At 41.7% G+C, this 22,554-nt stretch overlaps 1 protein-coding gene across 1 annotated transcript in view; it reads right to left on the bottom strand.

Annotated features, from left to right (window-relative positions):
• Positions 1-21,171, bottom strand: part of TTC17 (tetratricopeptide repeat domain 17) — a 54,710-nt gene extending 33,539 nt beyond the window's left edge. The window contains exons 1-12 of the mRNA XM_036384028.2: positions 20,944-21,171; positions 8,524-8,613; positions 7,028-7,197; positions 5,922-6,033; positions 4,701-4,832; positions 3,898-4,007; positions 3,460-3,604; positions 2,939-3,078; positions 2,553-2,713; positions 2,131-2,243; positions 1,048-1,188; positions 492-607 (exon numbers count right to left, since the gene is read on the bottom strand). Coding sequence (XP_036239921.1) covers positions 492-607; positions 1,048-1,188; positions 2,131-2,243; positions 2,553-2,713; positions 2,939-3,078; positions 3,460-3,604; positions 3,898-4,007; positions 4,701-4,832; positions 5,922-6,033; positions 7,028-7,197; positions 8,524-8,613; positions 20,944-21,159 — 1,646 coding nt within the window. The 5' untranslated portion in view covers positions 21,160-21,171. The remainder of the gene's footprint in view (positions 1-491; positions 608-1,047; positions 1,189-2,130; positions 2,244-2,552; positions 2,714-2,938; positions 3,079-3,459; positions 3,605-3,897; positions 4,008-4,700; positions 4,833-5,921; positions 6,034-7,027; positions 7,198-8,523; positions 8,614-20,943) is intronic.
• Between the last annotated feature and the right edge of the window lie 1,383 nt (positions 21,172-22,554).

The raw sequence follows: 22,554 nt of genomic DNA, 5'->3' as shown, positions 1-22,554 counted from the left end.
GCTGATTTTCTACCTCTGTCCCAAAGAAATGAGCTGGAGTTTTCCACTCCTAATCCTTTTTTACTGTTTTCTGGTCTTCATTGTTTTGTGTCATCATAACTAAAGCTAATAGGATGTATGTAATGTACAAGAGTTAACTGTAGTTATTAAATAGATGCTCACCTCATTCTCTCTCTCAAGTTGTTTTTTTATTAATATAGTTCACAAGACATTCAGACTTGTGCTTAAATCCCCATTCTGTCTGTGTTTAGTGTGCTCACCCTGAACCAACAGTCAGGGAAGAATCACCACAAAATTGGCTCTGGCTGTTATACTTACAGCAAAGACAACAATCAAAGAAAATGCCTTCCTTCCGTGGAAAGGCCAGATAAAGAGGTTTGAACACCTCTGTGCTGTTGCTTACTAATTGCATCCATCCTCTCCAGAAAGAAAATACTCTTCACTCATAAAATAAAGATTTACAAATACAGCTTTTAAAAATCAACACTTGCCTGAATCCCCTGTTTTCTGGAGGCAAGAAATAAGTTGGCAGTTCTTCTGGGTCAGGAATTCTGGGGAAAGATTTCATGCAATCTGACCGCTGAGGCCAAAGAATATGCTGTTTGTCCTAAGGGGGAAAGGAATTATTTTTTAATATTTTCTCAACATTTTTAATATTCTAATGAACAAGGTAATAAAAGAAACATTAAAGGATAGTCTGAAGAAAAAAACCAAAGCAAAACAAAACTGAGATCTTTATAGCTATTATTTTTCCATATTTTTTTAATATCAGCAGTTGAAATTTCTATCTTTAGCTGTACCACTTTACTTGCAGCAGATGTTTACAGAACAACTCCCTCAGTGCTCCAGTAGTTTCAAAGGTTGGGAAACCAGTACAGAGAAACTAGACAGATACTTGTATGTTGAAGAAATTTGGAATGCTACATTCTCCAGTGCTGTCACACATCAAAACTGTGGCCCAGATGCTAAAAAGTTTCACACAAACAAGGAGAGGATTCCCTTTCACCCCTCCTCTGTGAAAGAGCAAAGCTCATCCTCTTCACTCACTCTGCTGGATTCCACACTCCACACTGAAACAACAGAACGAGCCACAGGGGAAGACTGTGAGGACTGGCTGTGAACACTTTGGTTTGCATGAAGGTCCAAATTCATGGATGTCATACTAGAAGTTGAAGAGTCTTCACCAAACTAGAAGCAACAGAAAGACAAATTTTAATAAAGGAGATGGCACATAGCTTGTTGAATTTCTCCACGTTATTTCCCCTCCCCACTTATGTAGTTAAGCCTCACTGATAAGCTGAACTGCGGGTAGCAGAAAAAAAAAAGGAATTTAAGCCTCTTGATCCACTCAGACCATGAAAGAGTAATATTCATACTGTAAATAAGCCAACAATGAAAACACAAGTGCAAATCAAGGAAAAAATGCTAAAAGGTACCAATCAGATAGTTGTAATAGGCCATAAATAAAATCTACTTATCTAGATTGCACAGCTCGAAATCAAGTCAGAATTGCTAAGACTCATGGCTTTCAGAATTATCTCAATAATCTGAATTTATAATTACTATAATAAGAAAAAAAATCAAAGACAAGAAGACAACAGCAAAATTAAAAATAATTATTCCTATTTTTCAAACTAGTTAAGGGGAAACTTCAGAACATACTCCACATTGCAAAATAACTGAAATCATAATCCTTATCTGCAGTTCTAACACAGCAGAGGTGTTGCTTAGGTGCTTGTCATTCTGGATTTTCAGTATTAGTACACACCTTGCTTCCAGAACTTCTTAATACTCTTGCACAAAATTTTCTTGGTGCAATCATAGGGAACTAAGGCTTTGGACTAAAATGAAGTTTTTGATTTCAAGTAATTCTCTTTTCTAAGTTAAACAAAGCCTTTTACAAGAAACCCTCTCTATTTCTACAGTTCACAGTCTCTCCGCTTGTACTAGTATCAAAAGAAACATGCATTAAAATACTTTGCACTCTGGAAAAGAAAGACTAAGATTTCTCACTATAATTACTACATCCAAAATGTAACCCTTTTGTCAACCCTGAAAAAACTGAAATTACTTTGCTAATAAAGCAAATGGTATGTAACTTGAAGCAGTGGTAACAATTCACAGACAAACCTGAACATATTCCACATTTTCAAAAATGTCTCCGCGGTGATAACGAACAGGCTGATCCCACTGACAGTGCAAGCTATGCTGCTGGTTGCCCAATCTGCAAATCTGGTGGTTCCCTGCAGAGCAGAAAATATTTTTTTATCCTAGAGAAGTGTGGTTTCTGAGAAGACAAAAGACAGCACACAGTAAACCTCTCTGCCCCCAGTATGGTCAATCCTTTTTATTTACTCCATCAGCCCAGAGGACTCAAAAGACTCAAGAAGAATTCCCTGTTCAAGAGCACACTGCAATCTCTTGTTTTAATAAGCAAAACCCAAGAGCCACTCAGGGCCATCTTAACGTATGAAGAAGTTATATCCTGACACTTATCTGAATATGTGCCATATTTCATTGCTTTAATGATCATGAACACTAAAAAGTTGTACCTAATTGAGCTTCTTTTGCCATCTGTGTCTCATGAATGATGTTCCTCAAGATTTGTTCCTCCTGGATGAGCTTGTACTTGTCTAAAACATCTTGTTGCCTAAGGTAATGGTCATGCTGCTTTTGATATTCCTTTAATTCATTTAATGTTCGCTGAAGTGATCTTGGAAATTAAACAGAGAAGATTTACTTTGAATGCTTTCTAGAATACCACTTTTTCCTACACTCTTGCATATTTTTAACGCTAGGTTTCTTAAAGTATTCTTATCCTTAATTCTATTGCATAATCAAAGAAATACAGAAATTTAAAAACAATTCTTCTTGAAATGTAAATAACTGCTGCAACAGAACTACAGAAATTCGATTGCCACTGGGATATTTTAGTTACCTATGCTGGGCTTCCAATTTTTGCTCAAGTTTTTGCTGACATAGGACAGCATGTTTCCTTTTTACAGCTTGCTCAAACCCTGGTTTGGCCTGCAGAGCATGATCATAACACAGGACTGAGTGGTTGTACTCTCCAAGCATCTGAAGAATTACCAAGAGAGAGAATTAGCCATTATGTAGTAATATTTAATAAACAATACTCAGTTTTTAAAGAAGCCATTAATTGAAATTTTAATTCATGATAACAAGTAGCCTGTCATTTCTGACACTCAAGCCACTACATCTATTAAAGAAAGGCTGCAGAATAATTTTACTGGAATTTATTTCAAGGTGCAGATAAAAGCCTTTGCTAATAGATAGACTTTTGAATAAAAGTATCTTGACAGAATCTTAAGCATTAAGCATGAGATACACATGGAGCACAAGACACACTGTAAAAGAGTAAACCATTACAAGTCAACCCCAAAAGATCAAGTAATATTTAATTTTCTTCAAGTGTTGGAAAATAAAGATTGTATTTACTGCGTATATATTTCCTAAAGTGTAATAGCTGGTAAAGAAGTCACTGTAATCCAGAGCTGCATGAACCACAATAGCTGCATCTGCAGAGAAGTGAGCCCGGTGCAAAATATTTGCCAAATTTACCAGTGCAATGTCTTTATTTTGCCTAAAAGAATAAAAGAAAAAAAATAGGAAAAAAATTAAAAACTAACATTAAAGGAAGTTAAGACTGTGTAAGAATCATGCACAATAATACATTAATTTGCCAGTCACACATTAAAACATATCACTTGCTAGAAAAAGGTCTCAACTATTTATATGTCTAGTATAGCACATAGAGACCAAGAACAAGTAACACAGATTATTCCTTAGCATACTGTCTTAGAAACTAAAACCTGTTTACTAACCAGGATAACTAGAAAAGCAATCTGAGAAGAAATCTTTATTAGCAATTCTTACCTTGAAGAAAAGTGAAGGGCACGCATGGCACATTCTACTACTTGGTATGGCTCATTCTTTATTCGCCAGTAAAAAGAAGCCATGTTATAGAGTACCCAGGAAGAAGAGTTCTGCAGTAAAGAGAAACAAATGAACTGTACTAACTACTAGCACATGAATTAAAAGGTTAATCAGGGCTTTAATTACTATAGGATGAAAAGCTGAGCACCAAAGTTGGCGCTCAGCTGCTCTAAGCTATCCTCCTGCACTGGAAAGCTGCCATTTGGCAACAGTTGTCAATGTTTAGGAATACTGAACTAGCATACTCATGTATTAAAGAAACAGAATTTCTGCATTTCAGGCAGATAAAAATACAAAATGAGGCGAAATGAGAGGTGACAGTAGTTTAAGCATCAGCTGGACAGCATTCCAGCATCAGCTGGAATTCAATGAGGGTTCCTAGATTTTGCAGGAAGACATTTAACAAAAACATACACACTTCAGTACTGTTGTTTCTTCTTTGCTCTTCAAGTACCTGTATTTTCTGTTTTAAAACTCTAATTACCTTGAAAAAGCAATGAATGTGGCTTGCTAGACAACATAACTACATAAATCCTTAAAGATGACAGAAACTATCTATTTACTGGCTTTGCTGATGCCTTCTCCTGCTTCTACTTGCCTATCAGAAAGTGGTCCCAGTTTGCCTTTTGAAACTGAACTGTAAATCAAAAATACATGTGCAAAACTGGATTTGACTGGATCTAAACTTTTGAGACCTCTCCAGCACTCGTTTTAGTGCACCCAGCAAGATTCCAGTTTCATACCTTCATAAGCCCGTCATAAATACGGTGACCTATTTCCTCTATACTTCTTCCCAGTCTCCGTGATAAGTATGTGAAGATTGGATCTTCTTTAGGTAACAGGGGTGCAGAAAGATTAACCCTTTCTTGGACACCCTGAAATAAAAATTGAATACACATATTTGCTGACACTTAAGAGTAGAGAAATACAAACAAAAGCATGACTCCAGGAAAACACGTGGCTTGGTTATTTTACAATCTTATCTTCCTTTCAAGATCTTTGGTAATTGATAGAACAATTTCACCTCTGACAGATAATAATATATATTACTGCAGATGGGAAAACAGTAGAAGCAGTCAAAAGCAGCCTCTGCTTGTGAGTTCTACAGGGGAAATATTCAGTTCTGGTGGCACTGTGTATCTGGAAGATACTGATTTCACTAATGACCACTGAAGCACTGAAGTTAGTGTTGTAAGGTTATATTCACAAGGTGGAAGTATCCCTACACCTCTTCTCCTTTCTTCCTTCCCCAAGCATAAACACACTTCTTTCAAAAATACATCCAGACCCAGGAACAGAGCTAAAAAAAACCCCACTTTGTGTTTAGCAGTAAGAAAATCCTTATTTGTTGATGAAAGACTTGCAATAAAATAAATATCAAGATAAAAGCACTAAAGTTGCAGCCGCATTAGAAAATCTGCTCATATAACGCTGTTGACAAAACCAGTTCTCCCACCACTCTTGTGCTCTAACTTTTCTAGAGCATCTAAATTATCTCATGGTCTGGGTGAGGGCTTGGCATTCAGATACCAAACAGACATTCATGTTTGTTAGGAGCTACCAACAAAACTGCAAACATTTTTTTTATTCTGAATCCTCACACATTTTAACAACCCTGTTCAGCATTCTCCAAATTTCAACTGAGACAACTCACAAGCTAGCTGTAGTCCAATGAAAGCTACTGATTTGCTAATGAAATGTGTTATGAAAACAAAAGACTCAATTTTCCTAAAAGTGCCCTCTAAAATAAGGGAAAAAATAACAGGAGAAACTGTATACCTGATGGAACAGGTATAACCTCCGATACGCAGGTACTTTAATCAGGGCCCAACTGTAGTGTTAAAAAGTGTGAAGCAGTCTTGGAAGATTACAATACCTTTCAACCTGGAGTGAGAAATGCCAGTAGCAGTTTTCTATTCCTCTTCCTAATGGGGAAAAATACTTACTTGCATTTGCTCACTCACCCGTAAGTGCTGAAAAGCATGAATACTGTATGGAAGATCTAGAACTTTTGTACAGTCTGGCTGCTGCAGGTCTGGAGGCACTGGGGACTTTGTGTCTATATAGTCTTCAGGGCTGAGGACATAATAACATAACACAGCAGACTGCAGATTAATATACTGCTGAAGCTCCTAAGAGGCAGTATGGTAGCTGATACAGAGTACTCTGATTTAATCATTACAGAAATCCCCTGTTCGGGCTCATTAGCCCATTTCTGTTGCATTCCCAGATTTCAGTTGTATTGGGATGTCATGACTATAGGATAAAGTAAATAAATTTGTCTGCTTTACAGAAAATATCAACATTTGGATAGCCTCCAAAATGTATCAGGGTCAACCAAGTGTATCATTGCTATGATTAATGATGTATCTGCCAGGCAAATGGCAATGCATGCAGGCTCTTCAGCTGAAACAAACAAACCAATCCCAAACACGGGGGATGAGAAGTCCAAATGAAGGTCTATGACGATAAAATTGATCTTCTCCCACTTCAAGTACTCATGTGATTATGATAAAAAAACCAACTAAAACAAAACAGTCATTCCTGAAGATGAATTACCTATGAAGCTGAATGTCAAGTACACTGGATGCTCATCCTTCACTTTGTAAACATGGGACAAAATATGACCAGAAAGTTCAACAGCTTGGTAATCAATGGAATTTCATTCAAATTTGAGTCAAGACAGTTTCCACTAAAATAAATATCTAGCTCAAAATACTGAAAGCACACTCAAGCAAATTCAACCCCCTTCTGCATGACATATTTCACTTTAATTCACACATCTGGTTGTATCAGTACAAAGTAACAGTGGTAGAACTGGGAAGAAAGGAAGTTTCAGGGCAGGGCTAGCATAGATAGTTGGGGGAAACAGCTTTTGTACGTTGTACCTGCTCACAGCTAGTGGAAGATGTTGTTTCAATTTTATTCCACAGTAACACAAAACAATAACTACCATCTAAAGAAAGTCAGTGCTGGTCATTTTTCACTTGTGTTTAGAGGTACTGTTAATTTTATTTTCATTCAGTAAAAATCTCAGAATATAAAGTATGTTATTAAAGTGTCTTATTACCGGATATCTTTGCTCTCTAAGGTGATGTATGTGCCATCATACAGATCTAGGTCCCCCAGGGGCACCTTTGCTTTAATGCAGTCTGGATCTTCTTTATTATGCCTTTGTTCCAGCCCCGTGTCTCTGTCCTCATTTTCCTCTATATGAATCTTTTGAGCAACTAACTGTTTCTGTAGGAAAAAAAAGGAAACAGAAGCATATGACACCAATGAAAGCAAACGCTATAGCTGTTACAATTCAACAGTCCCACTTTTTCCTTAAAACAAAGTTCATTTCAAAAAATCTAAAAAATTCTGATTAAATTTTGGGAATACTTTCTTATCTTTAATAACATCTGTAGGACTTTTTTAGATTTGGATGGCATATAAATGCTTTCTTTAGAGATAATACAACTTGAATGAGTCCTTAGTTCTTCTGTTTGCCTAAAAAGTGGGCTAGTAGTGCTCCAAAACCATGATAGGCCATTTAGGAAAAGAAGAAATGATTGCTACAAGTACATAAATTTTTTCACATTTGGCCCCCTTTTTTCCACTGTAAGACCTTGTGGAAATAATACAAGACATTGCAATAAATCATCACCAGTCAGTGTGCTAAGTATAACTGAACGTGAGTACATGTGAATAGTACTGCACATGAATATCTGTGAAATGAGAAAAACCTGTATTTTTAATGAAAGCCATACACATTTGATTACATGCTACTGCGAAACAATAGAGATACATATGCCAGTAGCAATTTGTACAAGAATTTTACAAGTTACAATAGGTAACTGCTGCTGAAAGTCATTTGTGTACCAGGAGTTGGACATCAGCGATTTTCACACCCACAACCCATGTCCCAAAAAGCTTGCAAGTATTATTCTAGCCACAGCTCAAATGTCCCACCACAAAAAAGACTGTACTCTCATGAGAAAGACTGGCTGAACACAGTCACACCAGGGTAGTCCCACTTATTTTCCTTTCTCCTACTTCACCCATTCACCTAAAGCTACCTCTGAGGTTCATCTAGCTTAACTTAGTTATCCCAATCTGATAAAACCAAAGCTGGCACAAGAAAGGGGTGCATGGCCAGAAGGGCTGTGAGCTGTTTGCTTACCTAACCCCTATTATATTTAAACTTCAGTTTATCAGTTTGAAGTTCATTAAACCCTTTTCAAAAGGGTGGTCCCAGACCCCTTTTCAATAATAAAAAGGCTTGAAGAAAAACAGAGATTATTTGCTCTGTGTTCTTCCAAAATACAGTACAACAGAATCTAGTGACTTTATCCAAAAATGTTAAGATTTATGGCTAACAACAGGGAATGATACAACTGAAGACCAGTTAGGCAAACTTGAGGCAAAAAATTCTTGAGATCTGAAAAATTTTTCATCCTTTCATTGAAGAAGAACTTTGCCAATAATAAATTATTTTTGTGATCTAAAACTATCACTATAAAGTCTATGGAAAAAAAAATCTGTATTTTCAGAATTACTTAGTACTTAAATGTTATGCTTTACCTCCAGTTCTTTGAGGTAGTTAACTGTTGTTTCTTGTCTCATTAGTATTACCAAATCATGTGGGTTTCTCAAGTTCATTGGTGAATCAACCTGCAAGACATTTTAACAGTCCATCATGTAAGACATTCACCTAATTACAGTGATTTTAAAAGAAGGCAATTTTGTTCATTCAATCACAGATTGTCTGTTCAGAGGTTTTCTGTCCAGTCAACCCTCATAACATGTCCATTATGAAAATCCATACTTCAAACAACATTGTCATTTGGGAATCCAATTCAACCCATGCTTTAACTTTAAACCTATTTTAATTAAATCAGGCACACAAGTTCTAAGCATAAGAGGCAAATAAATTTCCACAACAAACATTACAAAAGAGTACTTACTGCTGAAATACTAGATATCTTGAACTGCAATCACAGAAACTTATTTTGTTTTGCACCTTGAAAATTCCTCCACCACAAAAGGAATAAAGGAGTTCAGCTTCAACTCCTCTCTGCAACTAATTTAACACACTGGCCTACCATTAGGATCTACTGCCTTCAGGATTAATAAGTAAAGGAACAAAATCAAGAGGGAAGCAGGGGAAGACTGAAAACTCTGTTACAGAAACCATGCTACAGCTTCCATAGCTATGCACAGGAGTTCCCAGCTCCATGAAGAGGGACATGAGAGGCAAGTCACTGATAGAGCAGTTACACACCAGCCCCTGGCTGGGCTCAGTTAACTGCAGCACTTCACCCCACGGCTGAAACACCCCAGCCTTGTCCTCATGCCAAACTCTGCTGTGTCACTGAGTGGGGAAAGCCCCTACAGCGGAGAAGGTGGTGTAGCAGCAGCTGAGCTGATGCAAAGGCTCACTTCCAGCTTGCAGCCCCGTTTCCTCCCCTGTGTCAGTGTCAGAGCAGTACCTACCTGCACACCAGCTGTGGTAACCACCAGGATCTCTTGGAAGCTAACCCAAACTCAGGAGCTGAACAGAATGTTAACTCCCTCCTGGTTGTTTTGTCTGAACTAGTAAACTAAATTAGTTCATGAAGGATTCAATGAGTATGAGAACAGAAACAAGGAAATAGGAGTATGTGATGACAGAATGAAGAGACAAAGTGACAAGGACAGCAACATCTCACACTTTTAACATGACTCTTAAGATGGTCTAAATCAAGACGGTCTAAATCAAGATGTTTTTCCTGGATCTGCTCAGTTTCCATTCAAGTTTTCAGGATACAGAACCAGCTGCTGCATGAAGATGTGAGCACTTACCTGTTTGTTAGCACGGATACCTCTGAATGAGTTGTCCACCCCCATGACATCTGTGCAAACCTGACATTGCAATTTAATGGAAAAGTTTGCCTCCTGAACCACAGTTCTTCCTTTTCTGTCACCTTTCCAAGCAGCTTGGACAAATTTCTGTTACACTCTCTTACTGCAGAGAACTGCATCTCCAGCATATTTTCTGGTCATCTTAACGTGTCCTGTCAACAGGTTATACCTTAGGCTGTACTCTCTTGGTGAGTCAGTTAAGAAGCTCAAATCTACTTTCTCTGGACTACTGACTGTGAAGTCTACATTTGTTACAAGATTCTTGACTGAGGAAGGACCTTGTCCTCTGAGATATAAACACTTGTTCCTTTTACTAAAACCCTAAGGGTGGTTTTGGCTAAATTTGGCTAAGTATTCCTTTCCAAAGCAAAAGCTGCAGGACTTCTTTTAGTACGGAGCCATTTTGATGGGTGGCTACCTATACAGTCAAAACAGTTATATAAAAAACTCAGTTTCTTCCTTTAATTTCCTAGCAGATTAATTCTCTTATATCACCAGACAAATTGAAAATAATGGGTGCTACTGACACTAATCCATTTTTACACTGTGAATTTGGAGATTCTGTATTCAACTGTTGCAAATAAAGGAAGACCAAGTATCCACCATGATGCAGAGAAGCACAGAAAATAACGTTTCAAAAAATCTAATAATTTTGTTAGTTGAAGTGTTAAAGTGTACAGCATTTTATTCATGGTCATATTTCCTATTTCCTCCCGTGGGCCCCACCTCACTCTGAACTGGTTGCACACAAAGACAGAGTTATGCACTGAATGTGGCACTGGTTTATGCCTCACTTGCTAAAGAAACTACCACGGTATGTGCAAATGAATGAGAGATTAATTTGCAAAGAAAATAAGTTTCACTGTGTTTAAAGCACTTCATTACCCATTCCAAAATAGCACTGCTCATCTGACATCTAAAGGCTGCTTGCACGATTCTACACAGTCACAGGGAAAAGTCAACTATCAGCTCTACTTTCAGTGACAAACAGCATCTGGGCATTTTTGGAGAAAGTTATGCAGGCATCACCAACCAGAAAATCTTTTTCTGAAAGATGAAGGATCTTGGCTTAACATTCAAAAACAGAATCATATTCAGGGTTGCCTTCTGTTTTTAACTTTTGGTAAGACAGTCTCATGAGAAGTCTGAAATTAGTATTGGAGAATTTGGAGCAGTATGTTACCAACCCAGTGTGTGTGGGTTGCGAGGAAAGCAATGCTGTAAGTACTACACTCCCATCAACTATTATTTGGCAGCAGACACCAAAGTTTCAACAACCAAACAGCAATATCACTGAATTAATTCATAAAGTTACGGTGATCCACCAGGAAATCATCCCAGTTAAGGATATTTTTCTTTAGTCTTCAGAATTTCCCTTCCACATCTGACTCAGTTGGTCACCAGCAAATAAGTACTTTTTAATAACAGCAGAATCCTTCAGCCTAGTAGAAAGTTAACCTTACCAGTGTGTAAACACAATGCTCCTAACACAGAATTTTAGTAGTTGCATTGGGATTGCATGGCAAGGGGGGGTCTTCTGTGAGAAGCTGCCAGAAGCTTCCCCTCAGTCTGACAGAGAAGCTGGCTCCGAGATAGATTCGCTGCTGGCCAAGGCTGAGCCCATCAGTGACTATGGCAGGGCTGCTGTGATAACACATTTAAGAAGGGAAAAGAAGTTACTGTGGCCAGAAAAAAGTAATATGCAAGAGAAACAGCTCTGTAGATACCAAGGTCAGTGGAGAAGGAGTGGAGAAGTGCTCCAGGTGCCAGAGCAGAGATTTCCAGCAGCCTGTTGTGAAGACCACAATGAGTCAGGCTGTCCCCTGCACCCCATCAGGGGCAGAGATCCACGTGCAGCCTAGGGGGGACCTCACAGCACAGCAGGTGGATACCCAAAGGAAGTTGTGAACCTGTGGGAAGCCCACACTAGAGCAGGATTTTTGGCAGGACCTATGGCCCTCCAGGAGACCCACACTGGAGCAGCCTGTTCCTGAAAGATGGGATCTCGTGGGAGGGACCCTGAGCTGGAACAGTTTGTGAGAGCCTGTGAGAAGGAACCACACTGGAGGTGTTCATGCAGGACTTTCTCCTGTGGAAGGGACATGACACTGGAGTACAGGAAAGAGTTCTTCCTTGGAGGAGAAGGAGTTCTTCTTGGAGGAAGCTGTGGTAAAACCACTCTGTGATGAACTGACCACAATGCCCATTCTTCATCCCCCTGTACCACCCAGGAGGGAGAAGGTAGAGAATCAGAAATTAAGTGAAGGTCAGGAAAAAAAAAAGATGGGTTGGGGGAAGATATTTTTAAGATTTGCTTGTATTTCTCATTACCCTACTCTAGTCTGATTTGTAATAAATTAACTCATTTCCTCAAGCTGAGTCTGTTCTGCGTGTGGTGGTAACTGGTGAGTGATCTCTCCCTGTCCTTATTTAAACTCTTGATCTTTCTCTTGTATTTTCTCTCCCCTGTGCAGCTGAGGAGGAGTGATAAAGCAGCTTTGGTGGGCACCTGGTAAGCTCTTCATTACCCCCTTCTCTGTAGCGACAGACAGATGGCTTTTGAACTGAAACTTATTAATCTCAGATCCAGTCAGCAACACTGTGAAGACTTAGAGTTCATTATCCAGCTTTTTACAACACCCATCCCTACATCAAACACGTTTTCTTCACAGTGCCAGCCATTTGTACAGTAGGAAAAAGACAAAGCTGACATACTGAGCTGTGAAGAGCACCAATACTGTGTTCGCCATTGAGGGGAGTAGTGACACCTCATGAAGAATACAGTGAGTAAGTTGCAAACAAAGGTTTGCAACTGCATAACTTGAACAGCACAGATATGAGTAGCAGCAGTGATAAAGATAAGTGGGAAGCAGGATGTGCTGAAATCAGGAAGACACACTTGAAGCCCTGCAGGGCTTGTTACATGGATGCTCACACTTCCCTCATGCTGCTTGTGCTCAAGTTCCACCTGGTATCTTCCTGCTTTCCTGTGCAGCCACATCCCCAAACCAGGAAAATTATACCCTGAATAAAACCACAAAATAATCAGAACTTTCTTGTGAGCTGTTGCTTATTAAAATTCAAAGAGAAGGCAACATATCCCAAAGACTTGGAAAAGCCCTCAGAGCTTCACTCAGTCAGAAATACAACAGTCCAAATAAAAGACATTTGATGGATACCTAGAGGCTGTTCTGGATTATGCCCTTCCTTCCCATAACAAGACTCTAGGTAGATTTCAGAGGATGCTAGTTTCACTCAGACTCATGTCATGCTTGTGCTCTTACAAACACTTGCCACCTTCGCCCCCTCATGCAAAGTCTGTTGTGCCTTGTCACCTGATTTGGGAGTCAGACGAGTGAAAAATACACAGATATTGTGACTTGGATCACGTTTTTCAAAATGTAAGCAACTCTCCATAAGGCTCCTCTGGGATGAAACAGAACAGACGTCAACCTACACAGCAAACACAGCCTCGTGGTGTGGAGAGTGGAGACTCCTGCACCAGAACAGATGCTTTGTCCAACTTACTCATTTTAAACTCCAAGTGTTTGGCTGACAGCAAAGCACCACACTCATTTACTCTTCCTCCAAAGTGCTGAAACTGTGACATGCAAGATGAAGTGCTTGAAATGCAAGAATTTGACTTCAATTCCAACACAGTAAACAGGGAAAAAAAAGTTGTGCTGAAAAGCTTTCTTTAAACCTTTGACAGCTACTGTAGTTACACTGCAGAAAGCCTGCCAGTAAAACACTTTTCGAATAAGTGTTTTCTGTTCAACTTTGCTCAAAGGTGAAAGTTTCTTTATAAAGCACAGTTCAAATTTATTCACTGTCACAAAGTACACCAAGAACCTGATTCAGCAAGAAACACATAGAATTTGTGTAATGAAAAAAGACATTGAGTTGAATCAAACCCTGAAGTTTTAGTCTCCTATGTTACCTCCATATATCAAAGTCTCTCAGCAATTAGACTTGCAAGTTTTGCCAAACCTTCCAGCATATTTTTCCCAGCAATCCAGTCACATTGCACTATGAAGTAATTATTTTAAAATGAGGTTCGATGAATGCCTCAGTCAACTATTTTTAAGTAAGGCTTTTTTTTTAAATACTGTGGAAACCCCACTGTTAACTGAGGCACAGGCTCATCAAAATCAGAACTGCTGTTAGTGGCTCTGCACATCCTAAAAGCATTATACTATATGCAGAAGGCAGATTATTGGAGAAAGAAGCTGAAAACACACTGTATCAAATGATGGCATAGAGAAATATGGGCTCCCCATATTTGTTTTATAGGCAGTGGATGTTCTGTCTCTGTACAAAATAAAGGCAATTCCCCCTCCAACAGGCTGGAACTTCTTGCAGTCTTGAGGGGGAGCCAAGGATCTGAAAACTAGTGCTTGTCTTTTGGTATATTCTTCCTGTCTTGAGATACTTTACACTCCAACATGATGCTACATGGCATTTCTGAGGAAGCCACAAAAAAATCTGTACAGGTTTCAGTGCAAGACAAACTACAAAACTGGAAAATAAATTGACTCATCCAAATGATGAGTAGGCAGTGTCAGAAGATACTTGTTCCAAGATTGTCACTGAAAAATTCACACAGAAAAATGACGTTGAAATGAGTTTTTGTAAGTATTGAGCCATTTAAAGCTTACTGCTGCAGAATCTGTTAACAAACAGCACTAGATATTTTGATATTATTAATACTAGCTGTGCTACAGGGAAAACACAAATTTTAAACACTTGTGGCACTTCAGAAATAAAACCTAACAAAGTTGCAGTATTACTGAATAGCTCTGCTCAACTGACATCACACAAACTATGAATATCCTAGGTAACAGATCTAAATACATCAAAGGGCAAACAAGACTTTACTTGGAACACACATGTGTCCAATGTGTCACTAGTCATATTTAAGGGTACAAATTTCTAACCTGTATATTCTAGGTAAGGCTCATATTCTTCAGTAGCCATATGCTCAGCTGAATCAAAACAAGAGATGGAGAGATCATTCAGATTACATCTGTAATGAGCAAGTACTTTTTTCATAAAAGCAGACTGGTTCTTGATGCCTGCTCACTGCCAAATCCTAAAACTTTTAAGTGTTCTAATATTGAAAATACAGACAGAAGACTGTAATAATTATTAGACCTACAAGATATCTAAAAAAAATTAACCCTGAGCAATAACTTCTTCAGAAAATGAACAACAGAAAACCCATTCATTTTTTCTGTTAAACTTTGAGGGTAATTACTTTATCCAGCAGTGTATTTTTAAAGCAGGCAGGTACATGCAATAACAGTGGATATCAGTCTTGCTGACTCTGCACTTTTGGGCTTTGGTGGGGTCTTCATGCAAACATGTGCCTGGGCCAATTCCAAGGCCACCCTTCAGCTCACAATACAGGGAAGGCATTCCAGCCACCAAGCACAACTCTTACCACGGAACAGCCAGTTTGAAACAGTTGATTCATATCATCTTTTCAGATTGTCCAACCCTTATTTTAAAGGTGACAGAAAACAGGAAATACAGTGTGAAGATCCTAAGAGAAACGGGACCTGGGAACACAGAGTGTCCAGAGGACAAAGGCTGTGTGAAAACCAGGAGCTGAGGAGTGAGCAGGGCATGCCTACACATGGTCAGAGCCACTGCTGCAGCGCTCTGGACTCACAGCCTGAACTGCCTTGGTGTGCATTACCATGCTCAGATAATCCAGACATCTCTGCACTAAAGCTTTTCTGTCAGCAGTCAAAACCTGGCAGAAGATTACCTGCTGGACTGTGGCAGCTGCAGCTCAGCAGCCCCTGGGATCTGCCTCTTAGCTTGTCCACCTCAGATGCAAATCTCTGACTGCTGAGTTGGGAGCAGTGGAAGCCACTTCTCTACCACGGCTCCACTGAATGAAACATTTGCATTTCTGATGCCACATACAGGCTACCACAAGGCCTATTTTCATAAATTCAGATCTAGCTGTGATGTTCACAGTGACACAGACAGACACAGGCTGTGCTCCCCTGGGAGCAGGCAGTGCTGTATGTAAAGGCAGAAAATTTAAAGATATGTATTTTTAAACTACTATTTTTCATAGCACATGAAGGCCTAGGGTCCTCTGGTGATCAAGAGAAAAGTTCTAAACCAGACCAAGTTCTCCTTTTCTTAAAGAAAACCTTACCTCAGAACCATTCTGGCTTCAGCTCATCCTAGGGATAGGGTAACATCTAACAAACTACAGAACATTCAAACCAACCAGCCCAGGTGTCTTGGCACACCCTCATATGGAGGGACTGACAACTGTTTTGGGGAAGGCATAGCTCCACCTTACACACTTCAGTAAAAATTAACAATTTTTTGTGTATGTGTGTGGTTTTTTTTTTTTGTTTCCTTGTTTGTTTTTTTGTTGTTGTTGTTTAGCACACAATAGACTTGGAAGGATAAGAAATTCAGTCAATTAGGATTTCATACAACCAAGCAAACTAACCTTTAGAGTAAGAGCAAAGCAAAGATTCACCTGTCATTTTCAAGATAGGACTGAGTGACTACTTAATGTATCACAGAAGATGCTTTTGTAAGTAGCAAATAGCTTTTTATTTGGCTGCACTAGAATCTCAGCTTTCCGTGGGTTTGGGTGGCTGCTTCTCCTGTATTCTTGAGCACATGGACCACTGCTCTCATCACAACCTGTTGGCATACATGTGCACTCAGATGCCAGACAGAGTAATGTATTAACTAACTCTAAAGCCATCCATGAATCAACTTGCCTTGCTGCTGCTTGAGGAGCACTTGCACTCAAATCTGCAACCAAATGAACAACTGGTAGGTACTGTCTGTCCTCTCTACTGGACTAAGCCAGAGTGAAGCATACTACAGCACTGCAGGAAATTCAGATGTCACATTCATTGAGCAGCAGGTTGTCTTAGTTCCAAATAAGTTAGCCAGCACTGCTCTTTGACTCTCCTCTCCAGATCATCTCTCATGAACTTCAAAACACACGACAACACATTAAAACTACAACAACTTTTTGCCAACTCAGATTCCTTGCCAGGAGCTCTTTGCTCCTGACAACACTTTCCCAATCCTGCTTTGGATCATCTGCCTGGGAAGTTTCTGCACTTTGTTTAATTATTCTGACCTAACTTCTTCAGTTTACAGCAGTCCACAAAAAGGCAGCTCTCTGAGTCCCCACTAGCTTGCTCAGTTTTAATCACCTCCATCAAGGTATCTCTAGAAAGACCCCACCTCTGCTCTCATATGTCTCTGAGCCATGGGAGCAGCTGGTGCCCACCATTAAAGCCATGAATGACTGTATTCCGCATTGCAGTTCATCTGACAGTTGTCTGTCCTCTCTTTACACTGAGCTTCTCTCTTCTCTGGAAGCACACTAGTATTTCTGTAGAGTGACTAGCCTCCCTACTGGCAGACAAGCACTGTCAAAAATCAGTTATATATTAGCCTGAACTTTATAGTGTGAGTTGTGAAATGGCTTATAAACATGTGCACTGAGCAGATATAATATCATTAAAGAGAGACGATTAGTCAGTCTCTGGCCTTGCAAGAGCACACATTTGAAGGTAGACTCAGACTAAAAAAGAACATGAACTGATCCAGAGAACGATGTCTTTGATCTGAAAACCAGCTACTGTAGCAACAGATACAGCTTGATGGCTTTTTTCTTGATGGCTGACACTGAAATATTATATGCAGTGCTAGTAATTTGTTTTGTCATTTAGAAATGCTCACTAGAAACTTGAACAGTGCCTACTTAGCAAGTACTCTTGTTTACTAGATGAAATCTTGATGATATATGGAAAATTGTTTGGTCTGTGTTAATTTTGCCACTGCTGCCAGGTTTTTGTATCACTAGGAAATCAAGGCTGAGCCAGGGTACTCCTGTGGTCTTGGGTCACAGAAAAGTCAATCTCACTTGAATGCTTGAATACAGTCCCATATTAAATGCTTGCACCCTTGCTGCACTGTAAGGAGAAACAGCTAAAAGAGACTTTAGGTCAGTAATTTATAATAATATCATCTTTCTTCCCTCAAACACATTCCAGCAACTATCTTTTGTATTTAGGTCGGGATCTGTGACTCCTGCTGTCAGCTCCTCACCCACATGTTCTGCACTTTAGTAAGAAGGAAAAAAAGCTCACAGCAGCAAACTCAAAACTACAAGGAAGTCACTTGTCACCGGTGCTCATCTGCATTTCCACTGATAGTGGCTCATTTAGCAGTGGGAATGTCTGGGTCTTACTATCAATTAAGTTCTGCCTACCTCATAATTATATAGGCTTCATTCAGATCAACTGAAGTAGTCCAAGTGAAGATCAAGCCTGTGCCTCTCTAAAAAGCTGGTAATCTTTGAAGATGTGTTTCAGACTTTAAGAATGCTAGTATTTCCAAAATTAAATCATATAAATGCTGATTAATATCACCACTCTTTGCCACCAGCAGCCACTTCCATTTGGAGACTGCTGTGCTGGAAGCACTGCAATGAGGAGTGCAAGGTCCAACAACAGTTGGCCACCAGCAACATCCCCTGGAGCACATAACATGCAGAGGTTTGCAGTGCCAATGAATCACAGAGTATCTCAGGCTGGAATGGACCCCTGAGCTCTCATGATACATAACAACTTAATAAAGAATACTCTGAAAAATTAAAGCAAAGGAATGCTCTGCGGTGAAGTTGGGAGGCTTTTGTCCTGTTAATAAGTTGTTGGTATTAGGAAGAGAGCTTAAATATTTTGAAATATTGTGGTTCTACCAATTAACTGATAAATCCCTTATGAATCCTCCAAGTGCTGCTGAGATGCTGCTTGAACTCGGGCACAACTGGTGCTGTGACCACTTCCCTGGGGAGCCTGCTCCAGTGACTGACCACCCTGTCTGTGAAGAACCTTTTCCTAATGTCCAGTCTGAACTTGCCCTGGCACACCTTCATTCCATTTCCTCATGTCCTCTCACCAGTCACCAGAGAGAGGAGATCAGCACCTGCCCCTCCACTGCCTTGCCTGAGGAAGTTGTAGGCTTGGATGAGGTCTCCTCAGAACTAGGCTGAATGAGCTGAGTGATCTCAGCTGCTTCTTGTAAGTCGTACCCTTGAGAGCTTCCATCCTCCTGCTTGCTCTCCTCTGGGAGGGCACACAGACTAAGAGTGTAATGTCCTTATTCAGAGGCACCCAAAACTGCATGCAGCACTCAAGGTGTGACTGCACCTGTGCAATGAAGAGTGGGACAACAACAATTCCTGCCTGCTGCTGGACAGGTGGAGACTGTCACTTTTACTGCTAACTACTGAACTACTGCTACATTTTGGCACTTAAAACAACATTGAAGTTCACTAAAAAACTTATCCAGTGATTCCCCACAACACAAGTAAGTGGAAAAAATTCAATTCAGAGGTGCCATGCAGAGTTGGCAACAGCAATAACCACAAATCTAAATACAATTTTCATCAGAGCCAGGGACATGACAGTAACAGATGCCAAAATTAATCTAATTACAAAAAGCTCACTGGACAATTCGCAGCACTACATTCCAGGTACTGAAGAATCTAGCTTCTCATAGTCCAAGTAAGAACACACTTATAATTGGAATTTCCTTGCTGGAAATGGGTGAATCAATTTTGACCATGCAAGTAAGAGAAGCTATTCCACAGATACTGTTTTTTCACCTCACCAACAGGCTTTGAGAAATTGACAGAGGGAACATGCGAATGCCCCTGCTTAAAAAGCCTTTGGAACTGTAACAGAAAAGACTAATGCACCACAATGGTATAGTGGAAGCTTCTACCTGTACCATCAGTTAGCTGACATAATGAAAAACCATTCCTTAAAATAAGTAATGAATTTAGCTAATAAGATTTTAAAGCCTTTTTATCTAATTGGATTTTTTCCAAGTCACAGCTGCTTTTCTTGCAATAATCAAAATCAACACCTGACCCAAATTTTATAATATACACTCAGTATACACACACAGATGCTTCCAGAGCATTATCATATACTTGCACCACTTCCCCACTATGTTAAGTGGCAAAAAGAGATGAGATAGCACTGGAAGTGGTGTCATTAATTAATTTATGATTAATGAGGGTGTTAGAGTGCCTGGATCTACCCAGACAGCCAAAGTGCCCGAGAACCATAAAGACAGAAGGAGTTTCCTGCAGAGAAAAGTCTGCTCCACCTGTCTGAGGACCTCAATGCATTTTGACAGGAAAATCCGACTAAAAATCCTCACAAATGGAAATTGATAATGGACATTCATGTCTCCACTCTATTGTACAGGGGGAAGGCCGCATTGCTTGCTACAGCGAGCAACTCTTTCACTCCAGAGGGAAACGGAGAGATCTGACACAAAAGTAAATTTCTAGTACTGCTCCCTTAACAAGAAAGAGGAAGGCAAGCAACTAAGAAAAAGCCTAAGTAAGAGATACAGATCGACTCTTTCAAGCAGCTTAGTGAACATGTGGCACAGCCCACTAAAATAAGACATTTTGACTAAACCCACAGGGCGTGCGTGTGCTCCGGCACCGAGCACACATGCCACCGTTTCTCTTTCCTACTTCCAGCAGGAAGGAAAAGCGGGCGGGTCGGGTGCGGCTGGATGTGAAAAATCGCAAACTCACTGACATCTCCTCCCCGCGGCGAGGAGCCCGGGGCCGGCCCCGCTCGGGTCCCGGCTGCGAGCCGGGGCCGCGGTACCGCTGCTTTCGCCACCACAGCGGGACCCGGCCTCGTGCCGGAGGCTCCCGGGAGCGGCCCCAGGCAGGAACCGCCGCTGCTCCAGCCGAAATCCATTCTCGGCTCACCCCAACAAACCAACCGCCCCTCCCCGATGCCTCGCCCCGGGGCTCCGGCGGATTCGAGCCACGTTTCACGAGCGACGCCAGCTCGCTGCGGGAGACCCCTGTGCCGGGGCCGCGGGAGCGACTGGCACCGGCGCCCGGCTGCTGCAGCGGCTGCGGGAACAGGCAGAGCTTCGCCCCGGGCCGAGTGCCCCGCAGCTCGGGGCAGACCAGGGCTATGGGTGAGTGACGGCGCGGACAGGGGCTCTCCGTGCCTCCGCAGCCGGGTGGGCAGCGCCCCACGTCCTCGGGCCGCTCACCTGCTGCTGGATCTTCCCGTCCTCGGTAACCACCCAGTGGGTGGTGGCAGCGGCGGGCCGCGTCCCCGAGGCCAGCAACGAGCACAGACCCAGGGCCCAACCGGAGAAGACCCATACTCGCCCCAGCCCGCCCCGCCCGGACGCTCCAGCCGCCGCCATCTTCCCCAATCCCGGCCTGCTCGCACCCCCCGGAAGCGGAACGGCCGCCCCCGCCATTTTGGGAGCGGGCGGTGCCGCGCGCTCGGCCCGGTGTGGCCGCGCTGGGGGGGCGGACCGGGACGGGGACGGGGGCGGGTCCGGGTCGGTGCCTGAGGCGGGGCCGGGAGCCCCCAGCTGGAGCGCTCTCAGTCTTAGAGCAGCCCCGGGCTGAGGGGTGGCCAGCAGCGCGAGCGCGGGCCTGGAGCACCGCTAGAGCACCGCGCACCGACTGCCCCGCGCGGGGAGCCGGGCCCGGCCAACAGCGGCTTCCCGCAGCCCTGGCAGCCGCCGGTAACGGCCGAGCTGCTGCCCCGAGCACTAGGCCGGCGTTAAATGCCAACAAGCGCCGTGTGGCGACACGCTGAATTTCGATTTAAAAGAGGTGATTTTTGTCCGGGGCACTGGAACATTTGCCACGACGGGTCGAGGGAATGACTTTGTGGCCAGCTCAAACCAAGCCGTACCTGCAGCCATGCACTCACAGTTAATGCCAGCCTTCCCGGGAGCTGGGTGAAGAGAGCTCTGAAGGCCACATCCCTTCTAATGCTTTCCAGTTACACAGCAAAACCTGAACTTTCCTTTTCGTGTTCTAGTTGACAGTAAATACCAACACAGCAGCGGGAGCCTGTTTCCCCAGTACCGAGAGAAATCTGAAAGCTGCCACGTTCAAATGTTGATCTGTTCAATCTTTCTGCAGTCCAGCTTCTTGGAAAAATCAAACTTCCTGGTGCCTATTAAACAGCAGTATTTGTTTGCAACTCAAACTTATTAAGTAGAAACAAGTTTACAAAATGGTGTGTCAGTGGCTCCACGGATTTGGTTTCTATCAGCCGAGAGAAAATACGGCACAAGTATGATAGTTCCTTACTGCTGCCAGAATTTTCAAATCAGGCATATTAGATTCCACAAAAAACCCTAGGCTGCCCTTCCAAGTGGCTCTTGCTTATTAAAAATGTCAGGAAAATCCACAAACACCCGAGGTTTATGTCCAAAAAGGAAACAGGAGTCCTGCAACTTTATTCCAGGAAAAGGAGAGTCCATTGAGGCACACAGCCGTGGGGTTTTCTCTCTAGGGGTTTATCCCAAGCTGGCTGCATGTTGCCCTCTTCTTTCCCCACTGGCTGAGGTACCAGGAGGTACAGCCTTCCTGAACCACCTTCCACGTATTCCTCCCTTGAACCCACCATTTTACACCGAGTTCAGAAACTCAGGTTTGTGCACACCCTTGTCTATTTCAGGAGCCAAGCTGCCTGGGCTCCGCAACAAACCTGCTGCCCAAAGTTAGCAGAGACATTGGGACGCATTTCAAAGATGTTAACACCCACACCTTCATCCATCAAATTGTTTGTAGACATTAGCTTTCCTCTCATAAGTTACTAAAAAACTGTATCACACTGTCAACATCGAGGAGCT

This window comes from Molothrus ater, chromosome 6 (assembly GCF_012460135.2).
Source record: "Molothrus ater isolate BHLD 08-10-18 breed brown headed cowbird chromosome 6, BPBGC_Mater_1.1, whole genome shotgun sequence".
Classification (NCBI taxonomy): Eukaryota; Metazoa; Chordata; class Aves; order Passeriformes; family Icteridae; genus Molothrus; species Molothrus ater.
Note: the sequence above shows the minus strand (reverse complement) of the source record. Positions and strands in the feature narration are given on the sequence as shown.